The 22284-nt window shown below is 37.2% G+C and overlaps 1 protein-coding gene across 4 annotated transcripts in view; it reads right to left on the minus strand.

The window, feature by feature from the left end:
- LOC115213946 overlaps positions 1–22284 on the minus strand; it is a 1060743-nt gene that overhangs the window by 1600 nt on the left and 1036859 nt on the right. For all 4 annotated transcript variants that reach the window (XM_036504470.1, XM_036504468.1, XM_036504469.1 and 1 more), the window contains one exon: positions 6866–7007. In XM_036504470.1, coding sequence (XP_036360363.1) covers positions 6866–7007 — 142 coding nt within the window. The remainder of the gene's footprint in view (positions 1–6865; positions 7008–22284) is intronic.

Consider the following 22284-nt stretch of genomic DNA (forward strand, 5'->3'; position numbering starts at 1 on the left):
GTACATTGTATGATCACCAGAGTTGAAGAAACCATTGCCAGTCCAATGAACTTCGCTGACTCCCAGGATATCGATGTTTAACCTATTCATTTCCTTTTTCGGTGTTTACAGTCTATACTTACATTCTTTCTTTCTTTCCTTCTTTTTTAAAATCAGTTCATTATATGTAAACTCCTCATCCTTTGCCTATAGCATCCTCATCCTTTACCCTTGTGACAAATAAATGAAATCCTTTTTATTACAGACAGTTTTCTCTTCGGTCAAGCCCTCATGAATGGAGCGGAGCGGAGTATCGTATCGTTCGACGAAAACATTTTTGCCATGCGACGAACCAAGTATTTAAACTCTAACGTCGCAATACCAGTGGCCCCGGTCGCTCTCTTCGATCATTGCCTCGTCATGAGCGGAGGCCGGTGGGCGAGGCCATTTCCCATCATTCCATGTTTTTCGCATGTGAACTTACCGGCCGCCTCGGACACTCGGCGAAGAGCACCCACGGAGGAAGAACCGTGCGGGCCTAAACGACCGGGAGTCTTTTCTGCTGTGGTTATTTCCGAGATGGCGAGAAAATATAAATGGGGCTGATGGGTGTGCCTAGCTGGAGCAAGTTAATGACAATATAACAGCTAAGCACTTTACAAACTCTCTCTATAGAGTTGTACTTATCAATCGTGATTTTCAGTACATAAATCTAACCCCTCCTCGCGCACACAAACACACAGACTTACATAGGAATTCAGATATACATACAAATATAGGCATATAGACATTTTTTGAGGGGTTAGGGAGTGAAGCCATAAAGATAGATGTTGATAAAAATCTCGTGAGAGAATTATTATGGAAGAGATAGAGTCAGATAAAGATTGGCGGAGAGAAAAGTAGGTGAGAGATTGAGACAGGAATGGGGAGTTTAGTGGTGAGAATAAAGAAATTGAAATGCAAAATGGGTCTATAGACACACACACACACACACATAAGTGTGTGTATACACATACATATATATACAGAAAAATATATATACATGCATATACACTCAGACGCTCACTCATATATATATATATGATGTATGTATATATATGTTTACGAATATGTATATATATATGATGTATGTATATATATGTTTACGAATATGTGTATATATATATACGATGTATGTATATATATGTTTACGAATATGTATATGTGTATGATGTATATATATGTTTACGAATATGTATATATATATATATATGTATGATGTATATATATGTTTACGAATATGTATAGATGTATGGTGTATATATATGTTTACGAATATGTATATATATATGTATGATGTATACATATGTTTAGGAATATGTATATATATATATATATATATATATATGTATGATGTATACATATGTTTACGAATATGTATATATATATATATATATATGTATGATGTATGTATATGTTTACGAAAATGTATGTATATAAATATATATGTATATATATACATACACACACACATATGTACATACGATATATGCATGTACACACACACATATAGAGAGAGGTGAGAAAGAAAGAGGGGATAATATGCCTATGTTTGTATGTATATGTATGTTTGAATTCGTATGTAGGTCTGTGTGTGCGTGCGGGGGTCGGGGAGATTTATGTACTGAAAATCACGATTGAGAAGTAAATGATGGGATCTAAAACACTGTGGCCATTGTTTCTGCTGCTGCTTGCTTGTTTGTTTCTTGAGCGAACGGTCTTCGTCCCAGAGTGGGAGAAGTCCGAAACGTGGTCCTTTGGTATTCGTAAGACCCGCAGAAGAGAAAGCAGGTCAACCCCCGACACCGAGAGCATCGACGGATGGATGAATGCACATCCAGGCTCAGCGGTTGCGTAGGAAGTCGGGGACAAGAAACAGGAAGAAAGAGTGAGAGAAAGTTGGAGCGAAAGAGTACAACAGGTGTCGACCCCCCCCCTGCCGGAACCTCGTGGAGCTTTAGGTGTTTTCGCCCAGTCTGGGAATCGAAACCGCGATCCTCCGACCGCGGGTCCGCTGCTCTAACCACTGGGCCATTGCGCCTCCACTGATGCTGCCGGTGATAGTTTTATTGTCGTCGTTGTTTAACACTGATCCAGCCATGTTAGTGCACATAAATCGCTGAATATCTATGATCGTTCAATCTCTTTTTCAAGTATAGCGTAACTGAAACTGTGTCTCTCAATCTCGCCCGTCTACCGCTCTGTTAGCACCGAAGTCAAAAGTGTACTAACGGGGACAGCAATTGTGTATCAGCTGAAGAGATACAACTGGATCCCATTGTACAGGTAAACCGTTGCTTAATTTAAATCCTGTGTCTATGTGAATCTATGTTGTATTGAAACGTGTGTAGTAATTAAATAACTGTCTAACTGTACTCCTTCTTGTTGACTCTGTTTTATTCAGCTTTACACACACACACACATATATAGGCGTGGCTGTATGGCAAGAGGCTTGCTTCCCAACCCCATGTTTCCGGACTAAGTCCCATTGCGTGGCACCTTGGGCAAGTGTCTTCTACTAGAACCTCGGGCCGACTAAAGCCTTGTGAGCGGATTTGTTAGAGGGAAACTGAAAGAAGCCTGTCGCATATATATATAAATATATTTGTGCTTGTGTCTGTCCCTCCACCATCGCTCGACAACCGATCTTGGTGTGTTTGCGTCCCTGTGATCTAGTGGTTTGGCAAAAGGGATCGATAGAATAAATACCAGGTATGCAAAGAATAAGTTCAGGGATCGATTTCTTTGACTAAAAGGCAGTGCTCCAGAATGGTCACAGTCAAATTGACTGAAAGAAGCAATAGTGTGTGTGTGTGTGTGTGTGTGTGTGTGTGTGCATGTGTGTGTGTGGTGTGTTTCGTTTGCGTGTATCTTTCCGTTGTTCTTTCTAAGCTATGTATCTCCCCATCGCCATCTTTAATACTATCCTAACCTCCAAAGTCATAAAATATTTCCTGTTTCCGCCAAGAAGACATGCCAGCGGCAGCAGCAACAACAGCAGCAACAGCAGCAACAACAGCAGCAGCAGCAGCAACAACGGCAGCAGCAGCAGCCACCACAAGGTTTCTTTCTCCATCGCCATGTTGTTTCGCTGTATCACCCTTCCATTACTCAAGTGTAAAACTTATTGACTAATCTAATGTTTTGCCAAGGTTAATCTAAATATTGTTATTCTGTCAGTGATTATATATATTTCATTGCATTCCTTGATTTATGACTGAACGTAGAGCCTGCTAATAATAATAATTAATGATAATAATAATGATGATAATGGTAATAACAATGATAATAATAATAATGGTAATAACAATGATAATAATAATAATGATGATAATAATAATAACAACAACAACAATTATAATAATAATTGTTGCTTTAGGGAATGTGAGAAATAACATAGTCAAATGGTTAAAGGAGAGTGGAATGGAATGTTCTGTGGAGCAACTGTAGAAGGTTTGCTTCATAGGAACAGGAAAGATGATCAGACTGGATTTTAACACTTGCAGGCTTACTGGAATCATGTGAATATCTGAGGTTACAAGTAGTAACGCACTACCAAAGTAGATCAATAAATAAGATCGATAAGGTGGCGAGCTGGCAGAATCGTTGGCACGCCGGGCGAAATGCTTTGCAGTATTTCGTCTGCCGTTACGTTCTGAGTTCAAATTTCGCCGAGGTTGACTTTGCCTTTCATCCTTTCGGGGTCGATAAATTAAGTACCAGTTACGCACTGGGATCGATATAATCGACTTAATCCGTTTGTCTGTCTTTGTTTGTCCTATCTGTGTTCAGCCCGTTGTGGGTAGTAAAGAAATAGGTATTTCGTCAGCCGTTACGTTCTGAGTTCAAATTCCGCCGATATTTATTTTGTTTTTCATATTTTCGGGGTCGATAAATTAAGTACCAGTGGTGTACTTGGGTTGATCTAATCGAATGGCTCCTTTCCCCAAAAGTCCGAGTCATGTGTGCCTAGAGTAGAAAATAAGATCAATCCTGAATGCCTATCTTTCTGAATAATCGATAGAAAATTCTCCTGTTTCACATTTTATTTTATTGCTTGTGTGTGTGTGTGTGTGTGTGTGTGTGTGTGTGTGTGTGTGTGTGTGTGTGTGTGTGTGTGTGTGTGTGTGTGTGTGTGTGTGTGTGTGTGTGTGTGTGTGTGTGTGAAGGTGCGCGAGCGCTTCTATATGCAGATTCTAAATAATTTCATGCATTTTATAGCTTCATTCAACTGTGAAATGACACTAGTACATGAAGGGTTTGTTATATTTTTAGTGTAGCAAAGATCTTAACTAAATAGGTGGAAACAAGGAAATTGAACCGAGTGACCATTTCCACAGGGGTGGAATTTTGTTGGCATTGGAGCAGAGCTGCTGAAGCTTCTCTTTGTAACTCTTCGTTTAGTGTTTTAGAGGTGATCTACCTGCTTCAGCGACTATTCTTTTGTTTTGTTAAAAGACAGAATTCTCAACGAATTGTAAATAGATTTTTTTCAAAATATTTTGGGGTTGGTGACTTACATAAAATGTTGCTCTTTTGTTTTATTCTTAAATGAGTTTTCAGTTAAATCTAGTTTTACATCTGCCCGGTTCGCTATTTTATACACTGTTTAAATGTAATTTTGAATTATTCTTTTCTACTGTAGGTACAAGTCCCGAAATTTTTGGAGAGGGGTCCAGTCGATTGGATCGACCCCAGTACGCAACTGGTACTTAATTTATTGACCCCGAAAGGATGAAAGGCAAAGTCGACCTCGGCGGAATTTGAACTCAGAACGTAGCGGCTGACGAAATACGGTTAAGCATTTCGCCCGGCGTGCTAATGTTTCTGCCAGTTCACCACCTTAATTTTGAATCCTTATTGTTTAAAAAACAGTGGCAGACTTTACGGAATCGTTCACTTGATGAGGGTTTCACATTTCATTATAATATCAATCTATCATCTCGATATTAAAGATCTTTCTATTAAAGAATATTCTCCATTTCCTGTGTTACGATTAAGGCTCGCGACTAACGACTAAGCCACAAATCTCATCAAGTTCTCACTCAAAAATTACATCCAATTGCTTTGTTTAATCAAACTACCAACGGATTAGTATTCTCCATTTATTATCATACCTGACTTTACCACAAAAGCATACACCTGAGCTCATCTACTGTATATTTACAAGTGTTCATCTTAGGAACACTGTCTCGAGAAGCCAGCTTTAAAGTAGAAATTTCAAAGTAAACAGTAACTAGTGATATACAACGTGATTTTGAACTCAACAATGTTGCAGTTTTTTTTTCAGTTCATGTTTAGTATATCAGAGACGCATGTCTATTAAACAGCACTTACACACACACATATGGAAGCACACCACACACACACACAGAAACACGCGCGCACGTTATTTATTTATAATATATTTAAAAATGCTTTATATACACACGTGTGCGCATGTGTGTATATATATATATATTATATATATTATATATATATATATTATATATATATATATATGTATGTATTACTTCTTTTACTTGCTTCAGTCATTTGATTGCGGCCATGCTGGAGCACCGCCTTTAGTCGAACAAATCGACCCTAGGACTTATTCTTTGTAAGCCTAGTACTTATTCTATCGGTCTTACGGGGGCGTAAACACGCCAACATCAGTTGTCAAACGATGATGGGCGGACAAACACAGACACACAAATACATACAAACATATACATATACATTATATATATATATATACTAGGGGATTCTTTTAGTTTCCGTCTATCGAATCCACTCACAAGGCTTTGGTCGGCCGGAGGCTATAATAGAAGGCACTTGCCCAAGGTGCCATGCAGTGGGACTTAACCCGGAGCCATGTGGTTGGGAAGCAAGCTACTTACCACACAGCCACTTCATATTATATATCTAGGTTTGCGTGTACACATATACATGTGTGCATATACAAATACATATATGTACATAGACACACTTATACATATGATTGCCTATACAGGGTGATTGGAAAGTAACTCCCTATTTTAAAATGACTATAATTTATTTATTAACTATAATTTTTTTCTCAAATTTGTTTATGTTCTTTAATGTAAGGGAATTGATTCTATGTTGTTGTTTTTTTTTCAGATTGATTATTTTGTTTGAAATTTAGAAGCCCTACAAACATGGCTGGATGTCCTACTGTGCCCAGCTAGTAGCACTTTACCAAGTTTGGAGATCAGTTGTTCAAGTGCAAAGATGGCGGAGGACCATTAGAGGAAGACATGCTCAAGTTGAGGCAAAGATAATCAAGAATTGCCATGCAAAATTCATGACTACAGGATTTGTAGCTGATACTTGAAGTAGTCGTCCTTCCAATTCTTCAAGGCCCACATGACTGGCTGGCCAGAAGCCCTGATTTAACACCCTGCGACTGTTTTCTTTGGTTGGTTAAAGGAGGAAGTCTTCTCTACCAAACCAATGACTTTGAAAGAACTTGAAGGATGAATACGAGAAGTTATGTCTTTCATTCCACAAGACTTCCTGATAAAATCAGTTGATGTGGTCCCCAGGTGGTTTGAGAAGCTGGTGGTGGATGCTGATGCCCATATCAAATTTTAAATAAAATTCCATGCTATACACTTTCTTTACATATTCGTTTTTTCTAAAAATTATAGTTAATAAATAAATTATTAGTATTTTAAAATAGGGAGTTACTTTTCAATCACCCTGTATATATTTATCTATGCATACACACACACACATATATATGTATATATGTATGTGTGTGTGTGTGTGTGTGTGTGTGATGTATTTGAATCGACATCTGACATGATTTTCTAAGAAACGAAAAGAAAAACGGAAATCTACTCACTGTCTTGTAAATAGAGAGAAGCTTTTGGCTTTCTCGATGACAAAACTTCAATATCTGGCATCGAAGAACACTGTACGCTCTTCATTCGGTAGATATCATTGTTTAACCAAGTTGAGTTGATTCTTCTAGAAGATGTAATTACCTGGTTAAGAGAGAAATTGTAGAAAAACTTTATAATAATAATAATAATTAATAATAATAATTATAAAGAAATTTGACAAATTAAGCAAATAAAAAGACGTGGAAATTGAAATACAGAAGATGTGGCATCTTAAAGCGAGAAATGTTCTTATTATTGTTGCTGCTATAAGTATGATAAAAATAAGGGATGTCAGAAACATGTAGATAAGATCCCAGGACAATCGTGTCAAAAGATCTAAAAGATTGTGCAGACAAATACTGGGTACATCTTTAGAAAAACCCTATCAAATTTAATGTCTGTGTTGCTTTATAAGAAGATATTTCGCTACTGCTGTAACACTTCTTATCCTTCACTCACCCAAGGAAGTCGGGTATGTCTCGGCAAGTGATTGTAACAAATATGCAGATTAAAAGTAAATAACAACAACACCATCAACAACAACAACAATGATAAGGCGTTCCTTTCTCCATGAATATTCGAAAATGTAAACATCCTTTTTTAATACAAGAACACTTCAGTTTTCTCTGGTCGGACATACAAACAACCATCTTTAGAAAATTAAAAAAACTTTAATATCGACAATTTTCTCTGAAGATTTTTACCCTTTTCCTTTCTTTCCTTTCTCCCTGAATATTCGAGAATCTGAACATCCTTTTTATTGCAAGAACGTTAGAGCTTTCTCTGGTCGGACATTCAAACGGTCATTTTTAGAAAATTTAAAACTTTAATATCTACAACTATCTTCGCCCTGACTACTCGAATATGTAAACACCTTTTATTGACGTAACAAATTAAATGCACGATAACAATTAAGGAGATAAACACCTGCCAATATATACAAACTACACAATTACGAAAACTGTAAACCACAGAAAAACCTATAAAAAGAAAAGTAAAATTAAAAAAAGAAAACAAAAAAACATCAGCATATAATATATTATAATTTTTTTTCTGTTAATAATTAAAAACAGAACAAGGTGAAGTGGTTCTTTCCAATGCTGAGGTCAGCGTTCTCATTGGTTGCTAGTTGTATTAAACACATTTGACCTTTGTTAACAGCAAAGGTGTGACGTTTTTTTTTCCTTTGTCTCCTAATCGCACGGGAATGTGAAGTCTCACTGCTGATCTCCTTCTCACCATCAGCCGAACCTATTTACAGACCTGTGGAATTTGGTCTACTCCCCAAGCTGCTTCTCTTTCACCTCCAAACCTCATATTTATTATTGTCTCAAGTACAAGAGAAGAGTCGAAACTAAACGACATTTAATTATACTACACAGTAGTAGAAACTAAAGATGGTATCTCAGGACGGTTACAGTACCAGTGGTTGTAGGAGCACTTGGAATGATCGCAAAAGGAACTGAAAATTATTCAAGTATGCTTCATGGATTACCATTCTTGCACTAAGTGCAAAAGATTGTCTTAACTGGTACGTCACACGTATTGAGAAGGGCATTGTCATTGTGCAGTTTCTTTCCTTTTATCCCCTTTATTTTATTTATTTACTTTAATATTTTTTTATTTTTCTCTTTCTTCCTCTTTTTCTCTGACATGGCTTTGTAATGAACAATCTGGTATGTTTGTTTTAATGGCCTACAATGGTATACAGTGCGTTTCACGGCTCTAGGTGTCAGGAAGTCACTCGGCAAGAAAAGGAAACAATTGAAAAATATTAATGATAATAATAATTATAATAATCGGAGCCCATAACAAAACCAATCAAAAGAGATTAAACGGACGGATAATCATAAATACTATAAAATAGTTGATTTATGAGTTACACACACTACTATGCAACGCTCAGCCAAAAATATGCAAGAGTAAACTCTTACTGTAAATGCCCCACAAAATGAACAAAACCCGCAACATGTGCCATACAAGACCGATACCCGACAGAAGAATACAACCTGCGCTGCGCAAACAACACACAATATAAAAACTAATACAATAAAATACTCAAACCAAACCTCATAACAAAACTTACTGATACAATACAATATCGCCCCTCCCCACAAAAACGAAAGCATGCTGCACACACCATCCCAACAATAGAAAATTGCAACAAATGCTGCAATAGAAAGCTGCTTGAGACTTTCAGATGTCGAAAAATAATAATGTTGATGACGATGGTGACAAACGTTACTTTACCTCAGTTTATGAGTGACAGGAGAAGCTATACCTGGATCTTCGACACTACACACTGTCCAAAAATAACACTGCTAGGAACATCCCACATCATACGCAAGACACCATCAATCCAATAATACAACTTAAACAAAACAACCCATAAATACAAGACACGCTCTATACAGCATTTACCCAATGAAATAAACTCCCACCAACAAGCTAGATAACCAAAACATCATACATTCAAAACACAAACAAAAGACAGCACCACACCTCAAGAGAAAAAAAAGCCCAACACAATACTATACCTATTTCTTTACTACCCACAAGGGGCTAAACACAGATAGGGACAAACAAGAACAGACGAATGGATTAAGTTGATTACATTGACCCCAGTGCGTAACTGGTACTTAATTTATCGACCCCGAAAGGATGAAAGGTAAAGGCCACCTCGGCCGAATTTGAACTCGGAACGTAACGGCAGACGAAATACTGCAAAGCATTTCGCTCGGGGTGCTAACGATTCTGCCAGCTCGCCGCCTTTTAACACAATACTATACCAGGAAGTGTTTGCACACTCCCCAAAGCATAAAAGACACAGAATGCTGCACATACCCCAGCAATATGGTGGTGTAGCAGATGATGCAATAGAAATGTGCCTCAATCTACCAAATATCGAACAGTTACATAATAATAATAATAATAATAATAATGATATCCTACGCAAAATACTTTCTATGTAATCTCAAGTTTTAAAACAGACAATTTTCGAATGTTTTTTTTAGACATTCACTAGTACAACACGAAATACAAAAGTAAATATATGGCACACTAGTCATAACAACAATACGAACTTCCAACCTGTTGTCTCTTGAGGTCTCTGGGTGAGACTTGGAGCCAACTTGCACAAATATAAAGCAAAAGTCAAACATAAGGGACCCCCTTCGGTCATGATTGACCGTGGGTTTGCACCTAGAAAGTTACCCTCCAAGGCACAAGTCCGGGCAAGGTTGTTTATGGAAGACCAGCAGTCGCCCATGCATACCGGCCTCCTCTCTCCACACCACCGATGTTATCCAAGGGAAAGGCAAAGGGGCCGATACAGCTTGGCAGCTGTGACGTCGCAACTCGTTTCTACAGCTGAGTGAACTGGAGCAACGTGAAATAAAGTGTCTTGCTCAAGAACACAACACGCAGCCCGGTCCGGGATTCGATCTCACTATCGTAAGCTCGATGCTCTAACCACTGAGCCATGCGCCTTCACTTAGTCAAGCATAGAATAATAATAATAATAAATGCCCTGATGCAGTACCAAGGAGAGAGATATCAATTGCAGTAAATACAATGTGAATGGGAAGAAAGAAACATCATGAAAGCAAAATAGAGAACGGAAGCAGAGCATGCGTCAGATGAAAACCGGGGCCAGTCTACAGAATACTCTAATCAGCCGAAATCAGAGATGGGAGGTGGGTTAGAATTAATCGACCAAATACTGTTGTTTGAAACCTCTCGAAAAGAAGCCCCTCCAAATGGAAGGATCACCAAACAAGCAACAGCAGAACATAGCCCCACCTGGTGGTGATGATTTGAAGGCAGCTTTTTTTATTCTAATATCTGAAACCGTTCTCGGAAAGAAGATCGGCTGCTCCTTAACAGCAGCAGCAGTCTTGCTTTTATCTCTGTTGGTTAAGTCTCAGGAACTAATTGCTGTTTGCAGATGTTCCACAATTCTTTCTCGAGGCAGCAAAGCTTGTGAGCTGGTTTGCCCGATCTCACATGCATCACTTAGCCAGGGGTTTGTTTCCTCGCCCATGTCTTGATTGTGACACACGTGAGAGAAACTATGGTTCGGCATGTATTGAATAGGCGTCGGTTGTCTCCGAGTTTTCTTTCCTTCAGCTTCATGTAAGAGGTTTATTGTGGCCGACATTCTGGCCCCAACCAACGTAACTATCTTTCCCTACCACACATCAATCTCGCACAAATTTCTTCAAATCCTCATCTCAGAAACATCTCGAAACTCAGATTAATTTTTCAGTTTTCTTTTCTTCTTTCCTTATTTCTTTCTCTATTTTCACTGTTCTCTTGTTCCCTTTGTCCTGTCCTTGACCAATAACCCGGGTAAAGAACCGGGGACTTTTGTCTTTTATATCTCGTTCCCTTTTGTGTGTGTGTATCCTTGCTTGAGTCCTTCTCCCAGCTCCCAGTTAATCTGACCAATTATGATGCCGTCCTTGTTGCTGCGATTGAAATAATTTCATTCCTTTCCCTTCAGGAAAACCATGAACACCACTACATCATTGTTCCACATTCCTCCATCCATTTATTTATGTTATTTTATATCTACGTTTTTTTAATGCTAGAAAATAGTAGAGCCTATTTACTGTTGTTGTTGTTAATGTTACCGTATTTATCTGGGCGAAAACGAAAGAAGGACCCTCGTGAAACAAAAAAACGAGAATCAAGAATCCCACCCCACCCCCTACACACAAACACCACAAAATAAAACGAAGAATAACTCGGGGAATAAATAAATAAATAAATAAATAATGAAGGCAGACAAAAGAATATTTCCAGTAAATTGGTGAGAAGAAGTACAATGACAACAAGAATAACAAGAACATTAAAATCAAGAATAACGACAACAACACCTGCAACAACCATAGCAACTACTATTGCAGCAAAAACAAGGGCAAGAGCAACTACTACTACTACTACTACTACTACTACTATTACAACTACTACTACTATTACAACTACTACTACTATTACTACTACAACTACTACCACCACTACTACTATTACAACTACTACTACTACTATTACTACTACAACTACTACTACTACTAATACCACCACCACTACTACCACCATCACTACTACTATTACAACTACTACTATTACTACTACAACTACTAGTACTACCACCACCACTATTACTACTACTACTACTACTACTACTACTGTAGCAGCAACTACAACAGTTACGATAACAACTACTACTGCTACTACAAATACTACGATTACAATAACATCATCAACAACAACAACTACTACTACTACTACAATATTAAAAACAGCAACAACAATAACAACAACGATGTAACAAATTGATGGGCAGATATAATGTGGCATCACTTTAACTATGACACTAATGAGGAACTGAAGAATTCTGTAGAACGATGCGATGTTTTGTTCATTAACCATTCTTTACAGACGATTAACAAACAACAACACCTGAATCTATGTGGGAGAGTGAGATGGGGGTGGAGCAACGTTCGACTAGGTGGTCGTGGTTAATTAGAAAACGGTAAAGAATGATTTATAGTAAATATGACAGCGCTCATCTAATAATGCCAAGGGATCCAAAGTGGGTAACTCTACCTGGTTGGCCGATCTGCTACAAGGAGTAGTCAAATCTCCCTCAAATTGTGCCCTACTGTTTTATAGACGGAAAGGTCACATCGGCGAATAAAATTCTAGATTTAATTTAAGTAGGTGGGACGGCCAACTGGAATGTCTTTGATTATAGGTTTGTTTGATCAATTCCACCTTCGGTTTACATACCAAGACGAAAACGGAAGTGGAAGTAGTGAATGACAGAGGAATGGAGTGGGGTTATGAGAGAGGGGTATAAAAAGAGAGAGCGAGGGAGCACAGAAAGAGAGACAGAAGAGAGAAAATATGTTTCAGAGGAGGGGACGAAGAAAAGTGAGAAGAGAAGAGAAACAGGAAGGAGAAAGAGAAGGAAGGCATGAAAACTTCCGGTTAGGAGATTCGTAGCTTCTGGAGCTAGTCTCACAACTAGCTAGGACACGGTTTCAAATGAATTATTTATCAGTCACGTGACATAGATAATGTATTCATACAGAGACAAATCGAAAAGAACAGAGAGCGTGTAGGAGTGTAGAAGTGACATGTGTAAAAGGAGAAAGAAAAACGACAGAAACGAGTGAAGTTAGGAGAGGATGAGACTAGATAAGGCTTAGCTGTGTGCTGAAGAAGATAGCTTCTTCTTAATTAATTGGTAGACGGAAACATTGTGATAGATTTAATCGATCCCTTGATCAACAGCTCCACCTGTCATTTTCAGAGTGTTTACTAGAATTTAGACATTTGTAAATATTTGTGTTAAATCTCTCTTTGAATAGCTTCATCTATCTATTCTTGCTATCGGTCCCGGACTCCTTAATAAGGGGGTCATGAGCATTACTCTCTACTCTTTCTCTCTATGTCATTAAAAGGGGCTGAAAAGGTATAGAAATGCGAAATGCAAATCGTGTAAAGGTTAAGCGTTGAAAGAAAATGCAAAGTGTGAACGTCTGGAGTAGACCCGGGTACAACGGAAATGCTGATAAACTGTTGGTAAGATACCCAAAATATTCAGACTTACCTATTCCACATTCTTATTTTACCGCATTCATTGCACTTCTTATCTCTACTCACACTCTTTCTCACCCCTTCTCTCTCTCTCTCTCTCTTTTTCCTTCTCCCTCTCTCTCTCTCTCTTTATCTATCTACCTATCTCGCTGTTCTTCTCTGTCGTTCTTCCACCCCCAATCCCCAACCCTTTATTTCACACCTCCTCTCACACATTGATAACGAAGCAATGTACCTACACACACTCACACACACACATACATACATACATACATACATATCGCGACATATACATACACATCACATGTGTGTGTGTGTACACCACGAACATACATATTTACACAAAATGCGCATTCATATTTACAGACACATACACCTGCCTTTTCAAACACAAAAGCACTGATAAACACACACATCAATGTGTGTGGGGAAGGGGGCATATCAACTGAGATACCCGGTGTTGCCCGTGTAACAATTTAGGCTGAAATGTTTTTCAATATATATTGTTTTGTTCGTGAAATCCAAGAGAGAGAGAGACAGAGAGAGAGAAGGGTTGTGATGCGGTAAATAAAAAGAAATAATTAAAACTGTATTTAGACTATAACTGTTTTCAGCTCCTCTGACACTTACTGGCAATCCATTGATAACGGCAACGATGGCCCCAGTTGATCCGATCAACAGAACAGCTTGCTCGTGAAGTGAACTTGCAAGTGACCGAGGACTCCATTCACACTCGTACCTTTTAACGTTGTTTTCAGGAAGATTAAACGTGACACAAAATGTAACAAGGCTGGCTCTTTGAATTACAGGTGGAACTCATCTTTGCCACCTGAGTTCAGTGGAACAACGTGAAATATGCTGACTTGCTCAAGTCACGACGGACCAGCAATACGATGCGCCCAAAATATTTTTCAAGCAAATACCTATTTCTTTACTACCCACAAGGGGCTAAACACAAAGGGGACAAACAAGGACAGACAAACGGATTAAGCCGATTATATCGACCCCAGTGCGTCACTGGTACTTAATTTATCGACCCCGAAAGTATGAAAGGCAAAGTCGACCTCGGCGGAATTTGAACTCAGGACGTAACGGCAGACGAAATACCTATTTCTTTACTACCCACAAGGGGCTACACACAGAGAGGACAAACAAGGACAGACAAACGGATTAAGTCGATTACATCGACTCCAGTGCGTCGCTGGTACTTAATTTATCGACCCCGAAAGGATGAAAGGCAAAGTCCACCTCGGCGGAATTTGAACTCAGAACGCAGCGGCGGACGAAATACCACAAAGCATTTCGCCCGGCGTGCTAACCGTTCTACCAGCTCGCCGCCTTATTTTTCAAGCAAATACCATCGTCTCCGTTACGTATACAAGCCATTTGTTGGGCTAACCACGAGATTTCATGTAGAATATAATGTTATAAAAGTGAGATTACACAAAGTTAATCTATTTTCCTTTCTCTAATGTTAAGTGTTATCATCAAAGCGTTAAACGGTTTTTACAATGCTGTTAGTGTTCCTGAAGACAGAGAGAAGAGGGGTTTGTCACGTGGGGCGTACAAGCCTGTCGTCTTGGAGTGAAGTTGAAAAGTTTTACACATTTTATGTCTAAATTCAGTCTAAATTGTTACACGGGCAACACCGGGTATCTCAATTTAGGATAAATTTTTTTTTATATATTTAACGTTCCCATTGTAATATCATTTGAATTCACGTCGCTTTCTCTTACAGAAATTTTTTTTCCCACCCCTTATGTCCACATTAATTGTCCTTTTATACAGGTTTACCAGAAATAAATAAATTGATATAGAACAATCATTCTGCTATGAAAAACAAAAATTGAATTGTTCCTTGAAAATCTTGTTTTTTTTTCTGACTCAAATGAGACAATAAAAAAGGACAAGACAGAATCACGGGAACACACGTCTCGTTTACACCACACACACACACACACACACACACACATACACACACATACACAAACACACACACATACGCATGCATTTCTAAATTTATTTCTCTACAGAAGTGTCTACCTGTTGAAAATGTGGCTGCCTTGCCTTTACTCGTGCCAGCCACGTTAAGTTTCTTTTGCACATTCACACATGCACACACACACACACACTCACACAGACACACACACACACACTCACACAGACACACACATATATATGCATGCTTATTTGCATGTATATATACACATATGTATACATATACACATGCATACACACACAAAGATTTATATGGATGTATCTAGGCTTCTATACACACAAACGCACACACACACACACACACACACACACACACACACACACACACACACATTGGTAGCACTGCTCCTACTATCTCGCATATCATTCCTACATTTCATCTCCAAATAAACAGATAACACCATCGCAGTGCATATTTCGTATCGCTCTATCTCTCCCTTCTCAACTCCAACCACTTAGGTTGCTAACTTCGTTGCATTTCGACGAAAGCAAGTTAAAAACAAATTCTTGCTATTGTTGTTATCATTGCAATCATTGTTGTTGTTGTTGCTATTTTACTTCAGATCAATTGTGATTAAGCAATGACACTCCATACTCGACCACTCCACCATTTATCCAGCTATGAATTCTAATTCTCTGGACTACATTATCGAAGATTTCCATTTCTGGAAATATTCTTGTTGTTAATGGTGGTGGCGATGGTCGTGTTGTTGTTGTTGGTGGTGGTGGTGCTGGTTGTGATGGCGGTGGTGCTGTAAGGAAGCAAAATGGTGGTTTCTAATTCAGCCTTTTGATATCTTCCTGGTTGCACTTTACAAAAGATAGGACGAAACCGTTATTCGCTCGCCGGGTGGAGTGTTTTGGGGTGGAGCTTAGAGACCACGTAAAATGGCAAGAGAGAGAGAAAGGAATCCACGAGAGGGAGGGCAATGGGGAGTCTGTGTAAGGAAAAATGATAGAGGGCAAGACAAACAGACAGGCAGACAGCTAGACAGAGGTACGCAGCGGTTTGCCAAAGAAAGGCAGATGTTTTTGGTAATGTCTCAGAAAGCGTATTGTCACATTCTTGCGTTAACCATTGTAATTCTATTCCTGTTTGTCTTGCGGTGATCGACATTTAACTAATAGCGACTGCCACTTTTATCACAAACTATCTTGCCAGCATCGGCGTTATATATATGCATATTTACATTGTTTCATAGAAAAATATAAGTGGATGGGTGGGTGTCTTTGTGTATATTATACATGTATATATGTATATCCTCACGCATTCACATATACATATATTTATATATATATATTTATATATATGTGTGTGCGTGTACGTGTGTCTTAATATACATATATATATATGTATACATAAATACATACACACGTACATATATATATATATACATATATATATATATATATATATATATAATATATATATATATAATATATATATATATATATATATACACACATACAGTTCATCCAAATATTTCTTATCATCTATGGCTTTATATATACATATAATTTTCCGTTTGTGTATGCATGTAGACACACACAAGCACGCTCGCACGCACACACACAAATATGTGGATGTTTTGTGCATAAGTGTATACATATGTATGCATACGTGTATTTCACAATGTATGGGTGCATGAACCATATTTGTAAGGGAAATGAAAGGCAAATTAAATATAGACATCAACTCAGAAACATTTTTATTAAAACACTGTTATCACCAACCACTCCCAATTTAGCAATGTTGTAGTAGTAGTAGTAGTAGTAGTAGTAGTAGTAGTAGTAGTAGTAGTAGTAATGGTTGTAGTAGTTTAAACCACGGCAAATTGGGCTGCAAGTGCCCTTTCGACATAAAGGTATGTCTTACCATCTTACAAACAATAACTCTGAGCACCTTTTCAAACTCCACCCGTCTAACACCCGTGGACATGTTTACAAAGTCAGAAATAGCACAGCTCCCATGACTTTCGGAAACATTATTTCACGCTAAGAGTAGCTGAAGCATGGAACAAACTGCCGGCATCAGTTGTTAGTTGTCAGAGCACTGCATCCTTCAAAACTTCCATGCTTCCTGAGATTCGCCAACACTACACCTGATTTTCTCCCCTCCATACACACGCAAGCATCTATCTGACTCATACACTGTTCGTTTCCCAGGCTTTTGTACATTACTGCATATACTTTATACGCACTTTTGACAAGTTGTGGTGCACCTGAGCACTGTATACAATAATTTCATTATTATTATTAGTTTAAATATATTTGCCGTCTAATCCAAGAATCGGAACCACCAAATGAAAGTGTCTCCCTCAAAGAAATAAAGAATTTTACGAAATATGAAGAGAAAAAAATGATAACGGAATAGGAAGATTGAATCGAGAAACAATTCTTATAATAATGGGTGCTTTTGGGAGAATTAAGAAAAAGAAAAAGAAACCCACTTGCAGGGCTCAGACCTATATGAGTAAAAAATTTGTAGTTTTAAGCTTTCATCGTATATTGACCATAGGAAAATAAATTGGGAAAAAATGGGCATTATTTGGTGAGTGAATCATATATCAACATCATCATCATCACCATCGTCATCATCATTTGACGCCCGTTTTCTATGCTGGCATGGGTTGGACTGTTTGATGGGAGCTGGCAAGCCAGAGATCTGCACCAAGCTTTAATTGTATGTTGTGGCATGGCTGGACGCTCTTCGTAATGCCATTCTACAGAATCTATGGGATGCTTTATGGGTGGTTTTTTATGAGCCAAACTTACCTTAGCATTTTTACATGTATCCAGTAGGTTAAGAAATATATTTGCGTTACAAGGCAACGCAAATATATTAAGTAGCTTCAATATAATAGTGAGTGGTGGTCTCGAGTGGAAGGACCCCTAGAACCGATTACTCGGTTTCTATGGTATATAAAAGACCGAGATCATCATTTGTCCCTTGAGTGGACTACACCGACGTGAAATGAAACCGTGACCTCGCAATCGTGACTACAAGACACTAACCACCAGACAATGCGCCCTCGCACTGTCAAGAGAATAGAAAATACAAAATCACTCCCCACTCCCATGATGTACAAAGCTTCCCTCTGTAATTTAGTGATATCACACAATAGAAAGAAACAATATCAGAAAGTGAGTTGCCAATTTTAGCCAGGAATTGTCTGTGTGGAAGATATCTATGAATTATTTAGGCCAAAGTAAGGAATTATAGCACTGCCAAGATGGTACAAGGTGTTCTGTCTGTCGTATCTCAAGAAATAACTCTCTAGGTTTTGCTCAAAGGCTCTTCTTGGTTTCATCTAGTAAAAGATATTTTTCTTTCAGTTCTATATTTAAGAGATGAGGAATTATGTACATTGTTTACATTTGACGGATATTTGTCCTCATCTTGTTTGTTGTTAACACAACGTTTCGGCCTTCATCAGGTGTCTTGGGGAAATTTCGAACTAAGATATTTTTCGATGTTGTTATTATTATTATTATTGTTATTATTATTATTATTATTCAGGTCACTGCTTGGAATCGAACTCGGAATCTTGGGATATGGCATAGTGGTTAAGAGCGCGGGCTACTAACCCCAAAATTCCGAGTTCGATTCCAAGCAGTGACCTGAATAATAATAATAATAATAATAATAATAATAATAAATAATAATAATAATATAATAATAATAATAATAATAATAATAATAATAATAATAATAATAATAATAATAATAATAATAATAATAATAATAATAAATGAATGAACCACCCAAAAGCGGACGTGAATAAGGGTCAATCTAATCGACTGGCCCTCTCCCCCAAATTTCAAGCCTTGTGCCTTTAGTAGAAAGGATTATAATTCTTGTTATTTTTTATCATTATTATTATTAAGGCGGCGAGCTGGAAGAATGGTTAGCGCGCTGGATGAAATACTTAGGGGTATTTCGCCCGTCTCTATGTTCTGAGTTCAAAATTCCGCCGAGGTCGACTTTGCCTTTCATACTTTCGAGGTCGATAAAATAAGTACCAGTTGCATACTGGGGTCGATCTAATCGACTAGTTTCTTCCCACAAAATTTCAGGCCTTGTCCCTTCGGTAGAAGGAATTTTTGACTTGCATCCTTGTACCAATTGCATACTGAGGTCGATCTAATCGACTCATCCTCTCCCTCCAAATTGTTGCCTTTGTGGCAAAATTATTGTTATTATTATTATTATTATCATTATTATTATCATTATCATTATCATTATTATTATTATCATTATTATTAGCATTATCATTATTATTATTATTATTATCATTATTATTATTATTATTTTTATTATCATTATTATCATTATCATTATTATTATCATTATTATTATTATTATTATCATTATTATCATTATTATTATTATTATTATCATTATTATCATTATTATTATTATTATCATTATTATCATTATTTTTATTATCATCATCATTATTATTATTATATTATTATTATCATTATCATTATTATTATTATTATTATCATTATTTTTATTATTATCATTATTATTATCATTATTATTATTATCATTATCATTATTATTATCATTATTATTATTATCATTATTTTTATCATCATCATCATCATCATTATTGTTATTATTATCATTATTATTATCATTATTATTATCATTATTATTATCATTATCATTGTTATTATCATTATTATTATCATTATTATTATTATTATCATTATTTTTATTATTATTATTGTTATTATTACTATTATCATTATTTTTATTACTATTATTATTATCATTATTATTATTACTAGTGGTAATAGTAGTAGTTGTAGTATAGTTGTTCCTATCCTTTAGTCTGTGATTCATTCTGCTCTCCACTCATTAACGCTCCAATCAACAACCGTTTTTTGTCCCTTTTCATTCATTTTTCCCTTTTTCCATTTCATGGCATTGACGTCATCTGTTAATTACTGCCTGTTAGTCCCGATAACAAACTATTTCAACGAAGATAGAGTGTTTACAATTAATGAACACAGCCACACTTACCAAACTTTCAAACCTGCCATATATTAATTAATATACAAAATATTCAGGATTTTTTTGGAATATTATAGGATTTTTTTTGTTTTGTTTTTATGGGTGATGGCATTGTTGCTGTTGGTCTAATAATATCACCGTTGTTGTTGTTGTTGATGATGATGACGATGATGATTTTAAATAGAGCAGTGTATTGTTGTGGTCGATGTTGTTGTGGTTTGTTCCTGTTTTATAAACTTTATCAATGAACTGTGTAAACGACGTGTGAATTTGTCTGCTGCACTTCCTGTTACAGAGCCATGTTTAATATCGGCGATAGAGAGAGAGAGTGAGAGAGAGAGAGAGAAAGAGAGAGCGAAAGATAAGAAAGGCACGATCAGATGTAGACCTAACTATGTATGTGTGTGTATATGTATGTATGTATGTGTGTGCGTCCCTCTCTCTCTCTCTCTATATATATATATATATATGTGTGTGTGTGTGTGTGTATGTGTACATGTGTGTATGTGTATGTGTGTATATATGTATATATATGGTAGATAGATAACTACGTAGATAAGTATATAATTGACCGCTGCATACACACATTAGGCCTTCAGAAGGCATATACAGATACATACATACATACATACATACATACATACATATATCGCGGGTGCACACACACACACATAGTTTTGTATTCGTCTTCCAATTTAAACTTTTAAATTTCGTGAGATCCATTCTAGCAACAAAAACATACACGTTGTATCTAGCTCACTTTTTAATTATCATTTATATTTATGAAAGAATAATTTAAAGTATTGGGTTGGCAACTAAGTTCCCGCCGTTTTTTTTTAATTTTGGAATTTATTGCGTTTTTAAATTTTGGAATCTATGTTTTTCGAGAATTCTATTTTTGAATCATTTTGGAATTTATTTTGTATTTTTTGGGGTTAATTTTAGTTAACTTTTGCTTATTTTCAGATCATAAAAAATAAAATGTCGAGTTAAGAAAAACTTGCATTTTCGATACCTCCTTTTTGCTTTTAATCAAGGTTCTAAGACCGCAAAAGCTGCTCACAATATTTGTGCTGTGTATGGAGAGGGTGCCATAGCTGGAAGAACCGCTCGTGATTGGTATTCCAAGTTCAAAAATGGAAATTTTGATCTCAAAGATGCACCCTGTTCTGGCCGTCCAGTTGAGTTCGATGAAGAGCGATTAAACCAACTTTTGCACAAAATTTCTCATGAAACGTCAAGGGAACTAGCAGAGAAATGGAATGCTCCCACACTGCCATAGAGAAGCATCTTCACTCGATGGGAAAGGTTCAGAAGTATGGAGCATGGGTTTCACATGCTTTAAGGAATAACAACAAAAATCAACGAGCCACAATCTCCGCTGGTTTGCTTGCTCGTCACCGTTCAACTCAAAGACACAAGCAACGATTTCTTTACTGAATCGTTACTGGCGACGAAAAATGGTGCCAGTACATCAATAAGAAGCTGCGTAAGGAATGGCTTAGCCCCGGTAAACAAGCGACACCGCGCGTGAAACAAGATCTTCATTCGCGTAAAACGATGTTGTGCATATGGTGGGACTGGGAAGGGATTATCTATTACGAATTGATTGAACGGAACCAAACGGTCAACGCAGAACCCTATGTTCAACAGATGGAACGACTCAACACGGCTATTCAACGCTGTACACTTTGGAAACTCAACCTAAATGTTACAGTCTGACGAAGGCAATCGAACTGAAACTTC

This window comes from Octopus sinensis, linkage group LG7, assembly GCF_006345805.1.
Source record: "Octopus sinensis linkage group LG7, ASM634580v1, whole genome shotgun sequence".
In the NCBI taxonomy this organism is placed as follows: Eukaryota; Metazoa; Mollusca; class Cephalopoda; order Octopoda; family Octopodidae; genus Octopus; species Octopus sinensis.